At 43.9% G+C, this 9005-nt stretch overlaps 1 protein-coding gene across 1 annotated transcript in view; it reads left to right on the top strand.

The window, feature by feature from the left end:
- The window catches only part of atp1a3b (ATPase Na+/K+ transporting subunit alpha 3b), a 34950-nt gene extending 27883 nt beyond the window's left edge, over positions 1 to 7067 (top strand). The window contains 7 exon segments of the mRNA XM_080768824.1: positions 1522 to 1645; positions 2308 to 2322; positions 2325 to 2452; positions 3555 to 3685; positions 3806 to 3907; positions 4393 to 4484; positions 4891 to 7067. Of these exon segments, the coding sequence (XP_080624950.1) occupies positions 1522 to 1645; positions 2308 to 2322; positions 2325 to 2452; positions 3555 to 3685; positions 3806 to 3907; positions 4393 to 4484; positions 4891 to 4919 (621 nt within the window). The 3' untranslated portion in view covers positions 4920 to 7067.
- The last annotated feature ends 1938 nt before the right edge of the window (positions 7068 to 9005 follow it).

Genomic DNA, 9005 nt, shown 5'->3' with positions numbered 1-9005 from the left:
CACGGGTGTGATTTTTTTATATAATTGGTGTGAACTCTACCACTTGACTTGACTATATACTGTAACTATATAATGATTTTTAAAACTATATTTTTATAGCTAGTTATAGTGCTTAGTGTGAACGACAAAATAATGCTGAGAGAGAGAGAGAGAGAGAGAGAGAGAGACACTTACCTGGAACATGACTCTGTATTGATCCTCAGGCTTCTGAACCATGCACATGTTGCACCCCATTGTGACCTTTGACCCGGTGCCTGGGCTGGGCTGTGCAGGTCCAAATAAGCCAAAACCCTCTCTCTCTCTCTCTCTCTCTCTCTCTCTCAGAGTCTTTGTCTGTGATTGAGCCCCTCCTTCATCCACAGTGTTGCGGAATTAAACTGTAAACCACTCTTCAAAGTAACACAAAGTGAAGCCGTGTACAGAGAGAAGTGAGTTTCTCTGTACGGCGCGTCACCGCTTCATCCGTGGAATTCCAGTAGCATAATCCAAAGATAATGTACATGTACCAGCGCTGCAACCCAAAGTCCATCCATCCGCCTGTTTCTGTCCCCATCGCAGACATAAAACACCTTGTTTGAGTGCTCATGCATGGAGGCCTGCAGGTCGTATTTATGTAGCAGACGACATCACAACCTTCGTTTGACTGATGTGCAAAGGGCAAGGATGACAGATGAATGAATGGGATCACTGATCCGAGAAAGATGGGTTTTTAATAATATCTATTAGGCACCCCCTAGGACCCTTAGTGACGGTCCAGTGACTTGTGAGATGTGATCACATCGTACAGCAGAGAACATTCTCCTTTTAGAATGATCTCTGGATTTGACACGCAATGGGTTATCATCCCCCCATTCCTCACGCATAGACACACAAGTACTTACTTACTTAATTACTTAGACACTTACTTTTACTTACTTACTTTTACTTACTTACTTAGTTACTTCAGAATCACAGTCACTCTTCCAAACAGGAACACTTTAACAAGTTTCACAGACAAACAACTCGCCTTCTCTCTGTCTCTCTCTGTGTCTGTCTGAGGCTTCCACCTCTCCTGCCCTCCACTCTCCAGAATATCTGGAGCTCTGCTGGGTCTGGTCCAGTGAGATAAGTTCTCCTCAATAGAAGCCTGGTCGGGACTCTGCTACACTCCCATCAGGATCAATGGACTTCTAAATGCCGGCTCCCCAGTGACTTCAGGGTCAAGGGCACTTCATAATTTAACTCCATGGAAACTCATCAAGTAAAGAGATGGTGAAAGGTTGAGTGGGATTGTTGTTGGTGCTGAATAGAGGTGGTAGAGGGGGGGGGGGGGGGGGGGATAATAATCCAACAGAAAAGGATCAGCTCAAAACATCTCAAAAACACTGTTTTTACGTCATGCTGTTTCCAGACCCTTGAAATCTCAGACTTCATAGTATAAATGATCCATTCCTCTACATTGCCCTTCTATCATGCCATTGTCACACACGTACATACAGTACAAGACTAGAATAAGATGTTAATGCTTCCCGCCTTCTCCAGGTACCAGCCATCTCTCTGGCCTATGAGGCAGCTGAGAGCGACATCATGAAGCGTCAGCCCAGGAACCCCCTCAGGGACAAGCTGGTGAACGAGAGGCTGATCAGCATTGCCTATGGACAGATTGGTAAGTGCAGAGGTTTCCCCCAACCACTGTTTCTGGTACCGCTGGTGGTACTAGAGCCCACCCTCTGGTGGTACACAGAGAAGTGTTGAAATAGGCTATCCAGCCGTGCTGAAATGAGCATGACAGCACACCTAGCCGTTAATAGAAGATTTGAGAACGGATTAATCACATTAGAAAAATCATCTTGTTGTGCTGATTAGTGAGTTCTGTCAGAGCGGCAGCTTTGTTGGCTTTAGAAATGGGACAGAAAGGTATACAGTACATACGCTCCTGTATTTTAACATCAGTTATTATGGTACTTGGAGAGCCAAATATTTTCTGAGGTGGTACAGTATATAAAAAGGTTGGGAACCAATGGGTAAGAGCACTGGACTGAAGACATGTCTATAGTTAATGTCACAACGACAACCAGAAGCACTTAATTCGACCTAGTGAGAATAGTGCAAGTACACAACAACAATACACGCAGTATAATGCAGTAGTGTATAGATGTTATATGAAAAATAAACATAGACGTTACACATGTAATATATCATGAGGAATAGCATTAGCAATCAATGAAAAATGTGTCGCAAAGAGTCTGGGGGGAAAACAAAAAGCTATCGGCAATTTACATTGTTAAACTGGTTCATGTACAATGTCAACCTTTTGTGTGTGTGCAGGTATGATCCAGGCTCTGGAGGCTTCTTTGCGTACTTTGTGATCTTGGCAGAAAATGGCTTCCTGCCATCTATTCTAGTAGGCATCAGGCTGAACTGGGACGACCGCACCTGCAACGACCTAGAAGACAGCTATGGACAGCAATGGGTATGTGTATTGTGTACCATACCATACTACACCATACCACAGCGCACCATACCATACCACACCGTACCATAGCGTACCGGTACCGCAGAAGTCGGTCGGGACCCCAGGTGGGATTGCGGGAAGTTGAGGCTGGGCTGCACATTGACAAATGAAAAAACAAAAGACAAATGTATTCTTCCATTAAGTCTGTTTTAATTGTTTTTTGAAAGCATATATCCTATGTTTCCCTACCATGCAAAAAAGGTTCTTTGTTCCCCACTTAGAATAAATCTAAACCAGAAACCTAACCTAGTAATTTTAGTAAGACTAAAAGTCTAGTTTTACTAATAGTAGTCACTTTTAGTAGCAAATTCTGATTTAAACTCAGTCTTTGAACAATCCATTGAACTTTAGGCCTGCCTATAGGCTACTTAAACTACCTAGTCTTAGCCAACTAAAAATGAACACTGGCATAAGATAAACTGCTCAGACTCTTCAACAAAGATGGCAAAAACAAACATTCTTTGTTCTGTACTTAACCCTAAACCCTAAGTGGGGAACATAGAACCTGGGGAATATTGTAAATGCATTTTCTATTATATATTAAATATTCTTATTCAACACTACCAATGTGTGCTACAACTTTGAAATGTCATTATAAATCAATTGTGAAGTCACCAAAACTACCTGGTTGATCCTTGAACAGTGAAACTACCCCCATAAAATGGAGTTGTGGTATATAAACGTTTCCTGCTTAACCGTACCATACCATTTGTCTTTGTGCATATAGCAGGCATTCACCATTAATCACACGGCGGGCATTTTGCTATTAAGTTAATGAAATGCCACCCCACTTTTCCCAACACACAAGTATTATGTGAGACCAAAATGCCCGCTGTGTGAATCACTATATATAGTCAATAGGCTACACAGTAGAATCCCGAGTGTTCTCATATTAAGTCTGAGAATTGAAAGATGGACACATTGCATTTTTCACACTCTCAGAGTTACATGGTCCCCTCTGGGGACAGACATTTATACAGTATACCATACCACTATACTGTATGTTTGCATTGTTATTCATCCTTTTTTCACTCCCCCCTCCCTCCCCCCTGGCTTCCAGACATATGAACAGAGAAAGATCGTGGAGTTCACCTGCCACACAGCGTTCTTCGTCAGCATCGTGGTGGTCCAGTGGGCCGATCTGATCGTCTGTAAGACCAGGCGTAACTCTGTGTTCCAGCAGGGCATGAAGTGAGTCAGAGCGTGCCTGTTAGGTTTTGGGCAGGTGCTCTAGCACCACCTAGTGTCTATCTGTGCACACCACTGCTCCCACGGAGTGTCTGACTGCTTGCTTTCTTCTGTATCCACCAGGAACAAGATCTTGATCTTTGGCCTGTTTGAGGAGACGGCTCTGGCTGCCTTCCTGTCCTACACTCCAGGCATGGACATAGCGCTCAGGATGTTCCCACTAAAGTGAGTTCTAATTATTCGAATGCACTTTTAGATCATAACTTAAGCCTCTGTGATCACACCAGTCCAATCGGCAGGTGATTAACACTAGTAGCCTATATCTGAATGGGATAATCACATCACACCTGCCAACACTTCTAATTCTGTGCGCAAGGATGCTAACGCACACCAAAGTCCTTTTTAGCGGTGCCGGCCCACAGGAGAGAACTTGAAGAGGGAGTCTTGAAAAAACAAGAAAGTGGCCTAACCCGCACACACCAATATAGCCAGAGGGCCAATACTTTATTAGGACGCAGCTGGTTAAGACATGAATCCAATGTTTAGGCGGTTAAGCCTTCATCAGGGAAATGAACACCTCTAATTCTAGCAGGATCGAGTCTCCCTATTTTCTCCTAATAATACCAATTTCAAATAAACAATTAATGTCATGCACAGTGCATGAGTGCAACGGTGTCTAATGGTGCCTTTGTCTCTCCTTGTGTCTACAGGCCTACCTGGTGGTTATGTGCATTGCCGTACAGTTTCTTGATCTTTGTTTATGATGAAATTCGAAAACTGCTCATCCGCCGGAACCCTGGAGGTATGTATGACTTCTTCTCTCTCTCTCTCTCTCTCTCTGTCTCTCTCTCTCTCTCTCGCATGCAATCACAACATTAAGTGGTTTTGCAAGGGTAGCTTCAATTTGTTTCCTGCACACAATTTCACACATTTGGATGCTTTGTCGGTTAGTGAAGGTTAATTACGTCATAGGCCGGGATGACATACATTTCAGACATATTAGACATTTTAGAATGGCAATGTTTTCAGTTCAAATTTGTCAAAACAAAATACATTTGTCAATACAGACATTTTTGAAAAGCAGTCTCAATCTTAAACAACACAAGATTCAATTCCAGATTAATTCACCATTATCTCTCTCTGTCTGTCTGTCTCTCTCCCTCCCTCTCTCTCTCCCTCTCTCTCTCTCTCTCTCTCTCCTGCCACAGGTTGGGTGGAAAGGGAGACATACTATTGATCGAAGGAGAGCTTCTTTACTCAAACCCCTTACATCTTCCACTTATTTCACCCTGCCCTAAGCCCCACCCACCTCCAATGCCCTCAACGCCCCGTCCCCGACAGGACACGCCTCCAGATACCCCGCCCCCTTCCCAAAGACGACAACTGCTTCCAAGCAATTTTCATCATGACTGCCCCAAAGATTAATAAAACAAAACAGCAAAAGCACCTTTACCACTTTCGTACATCGACTCGTCTCCCACTCCCCAACCCCCCGCCAACTCCACCCCCCACCCCCCCCCCCCCTCTATGATACTCTCTGCATGTGTCCTCTCACTGCTGTGTACATAAAAACCATATATCTTTACCAAACGGCAGCTGCATATTCTTGTATGTAGATTTGAATGAGCTATGGTGCAAAGGGAGTGTCAATGCTCTGCAAAAAAGGGCCATCCTAGCTCCCCCCCCCCCCCCCTTATCTCTCCCGCTCCCCCTGTTCCCCTTCCTTTCTACCTTCCTTCTGGCGACCCTTGGCTTGTCCTTCAACCACACACACACACACACACACACACACGCACACACACACACACACACACACACGCACACGCACACGCGCACACACATACAGATACAAATTCATGAAAAAGGGATCCTATCACACTCACCGTCACTCCAGCCACCGCCAGCCTCCTCTCCTGCTCTTGGGCTCGCCGCCTCTCCGTGGGAGGGCAGAGGAGAGGCGGTCATCTCCCTTCCTCACCTTATTTTTCTCTCTCTCTCTCTCTCTCTCTTTCACCTTATACTGTACATTTCTTTCTCCGGCGACTACGTTGTTTTTTTTTTGTTTTTGTTTTTATATATATATATATATATAGGGGTCGGGTGGGAGGGGGCTATGTTTGAATGGGTTTACTTGTCGTTATTTTGTTCTGTATGCAATTGTTTTTTTATTTACTCTATTGGTGGGAGGGGGGTTTGTGAGAGCTGCTTCCTGCCCCCCCCTCCTCGTTTAGGCATTAAAACAAAGCACACCCCATGGTGTCCCATCCTGCCCCCCCCCCCCTCCCTCCTCCCCCTGCCTCCAGCTCTTCCCCCTCTCCTCTCGCATCCCTCCTCTCCCCCCCCCCCCCCCCCCCCCTCCCGTTTGTCTCGTTTGTGTGCACTGTGTGAACCATTGTCCTTGTTACAAAATATTACGGTACACCCCCCCCACCCCCACCCTCGCCCCCTCCTCCAAGTTGGAAAAAAAAAAAGGAAAAAAAAACAAAACATTATGACTCTCAGTCCATGTGTTCTAGGAATACTATATAATTCTATACCGAATTTAAATGAAACAATAAATAAATGATTCTAAAAAAAAAAAAGAGACGTGTCAAAAAACGAGATCGAGAGAGAGAGAGAGAGAGTGAAAGAGAGAGAAAGAGAAAGAGAGGCTTTTGTGTGATACAACAGAGATAAACATCCAAATCACATCGGTTAAGACAGCAGAGGGATCTGCCTCTCGCTCCCTCTCCCTCTCTCTCTCTCTCTCTCCCTCTTTGTTTTTTTGTTTTTTGTTTTGTTTGGTTTCAATTCTTCTTTTCACTGAATTTTTCAGAGGAAACAAGGCCAATGTATATATATAGATACACTATATATATGTAGACGCAAAAGCAAGGTTTTAAGCTTGTGTTTATAACATGAGATCGTGAGACGGCAAACCAAGGCTCTTAGGCTCCTAACCTACTCACTGCAGTGCGTGTTGGTGTGACAGGATTACAGTCAGCCTGCTGTGCTGTGGTGGCGCGTGACCATGAGGATGAGAATGATGAGAATGATGATGATGTTCCTGTGATGGAGTCTCTGGACACTGCTCCGGATCCGGACCCTTTTATTTTGGGTCCAGGTCTGATGTGTCCAGGGTTCCAGTCCAGGTTTGTTGCATTCCGTGTATATGTGTGTGTTGGGGAGACCAGTGAAGGGCCGGCAGTCTCGGGCTGGGTCACTTTAACTCAGATGGCAGTTAGGGGGCTGAGAGTGAAGAGATTAAAAGAAATAATAATAAAGTGAAAGAAAAAAAAATACAATAAACAACAACCTCCAGTTACACGACAACTAGTAGAACATGTGTGTGTGAAAGAAAAACGAAACCAACACCAATAAAAACATCTAGAACATTTAATACAAACCAGATCTGTCTGTGTGTCTTTATCTCGGCATGCCGTCTCTGAGAACATTACTCCAAACTCTGTTCCCATTCCGAACTCAGTTGTCACCGTTCTTCTTTTATGAATTTCTCATATATTTCTCACTTGCTATTCCTCTTTTTATTCCTGTTCACATCTCTCTATGTCTGCTTCTATTTGTCTTTGTACGGTATATCTATTGTATGAAGCCTTATTTACACTTTAGTTGCACAGAGGTGTCAGTTGCAGGGAATAACTGATTTTCAAACGGATGGCACCGCATGACACAGGGCCGGCATAATTTCATGTCCGTCCCCTTTTGCCCCTTAAAAAAACGCTATGCTCTGAGCCTGGCCATAGTGGCCTGGTCTCCGTCGTCAGAAATGATTCAGAGTGGGCATCCTCACTCCCCATACCGGCACCCTGCCGGTATGGGGACTGCACCACCCTCGAACGGAAAGCCCTACAGAGATATCTTTTGCCCCCTCATTTGCCTACTGCAGGAAGTGTAAAATAACCCCATCTCAAAATGATCGACTTAAAATCATTGTTTTATTTGATGGCCACCTTCTTGTTCTGGCATTTGGCCTTTGTGCCCTCAAAACGCCAAAGGCCAAGTGGCCTCGCCCCTAAAATGATGCACCATCAGGCCTGGTATGACAGTACAACCATAACCAGTGTTGTAGTGCTACTTTTAGAAGTGGGGCGACGCCCCATAAAACCCTGTGCACGCACACATGCATGCGCATTTGCGTGCACGTGTGCAACACGCACAGATGCACTATTGAAACATGCAACATTAGAAACAGGGTTTACAATGCTTGAGTCAAAAACATATTTTTGGCAAAAAATATATTTTAGACTTGAGAGAAGTGGGGGGATGGCGCTCCCCCGCGTCCCCGTACATAACTGAACATAACTTAACCTTGACTGATATACCATACAGCATACTGTATACCACAACTAACAACATCAGCTTCATCCCAGTTAAAATGTATTCAAATATATTGTTTAATAATATTACATCACAATTACGGTACACACTTTTGGGTGACTATATAAACAATAACATATCTATAAACTGTTTTATGAACCAAACTTGAATAAAATAAATCACACCCGTTTGAAGTGGGCACTAATATATTAAAGTCTAACTCCTGCTAGGTGATGTAAAACAAACATGAAACTATTTTTTTGTTAATGGCATTTAATGTTTGTGTTGGCGACTAAACAAACTCTGTCCATTTGCCAATGGCGTTTATCTGTATGAGGGGCTAGCCCCTCAAAAACAGAATGTAGGCTACGTCACAAAACGACACCTAAATTCAAATCTGAGGATTGGCTGCCACCTAGTGTTCATGAACAGATATGACCGTCCACTGCAGCAGATGCAGCGGCACCAAAGTGGGGAGAAAGAGTTGGCAACAGCCCAGCATAATGCACCAAAACAGCCGAATAGAAAATATGTCGTCCTCGTCTGACATTAACACACACAAACTTTTAGCAAGGGGGGACACAAGCAAGGACAGTCTCGTGAATCTATAAACTATAGTAGGCCTGCATGGAATTTGGTCATTTTATTTCATGTTTTTTTCTGCAGAGCTCATATTTGGAGATTATACACAGATATAAACCTCACTAGTCTAGGACCATTTTAAGCTTATACTGTGGCAGTTTTTAGACGGATATGTACTTGGAGTAATGCTCACGTAATTATATTCTATGCGATGATACATTCATATAGTTATTATTACCATTAGAGACTTTACGATTATATGCAGCAATGAAATTATTGAATTAACCTACCTACCTACTTTCCTTAATACCTATCGGCACACACGCACACACACACACACACACACACACACACACACACACACACACACACACACACACACACACACACAGAGACAGACAGAAGCTGCCATATGAAACAAGAC

This window comes from Protomyctophum bolini (assembly GCF_963924005.1).
Source record: "Protomyctophum bolini genome assembly, chromosome: 7".
Lineage (NCBI taxonomy): Eukaryota > Metazoa > Chordata > Actinopteri > Myctophiformes > Myctophidae > Protomyctophum > Protomyctophum bolini.
The sequence above is the reverse complement of the archived record's forward strand: the minus strand, read 5'-3'. Positions and strand labels throughout refer to the sequence as shown.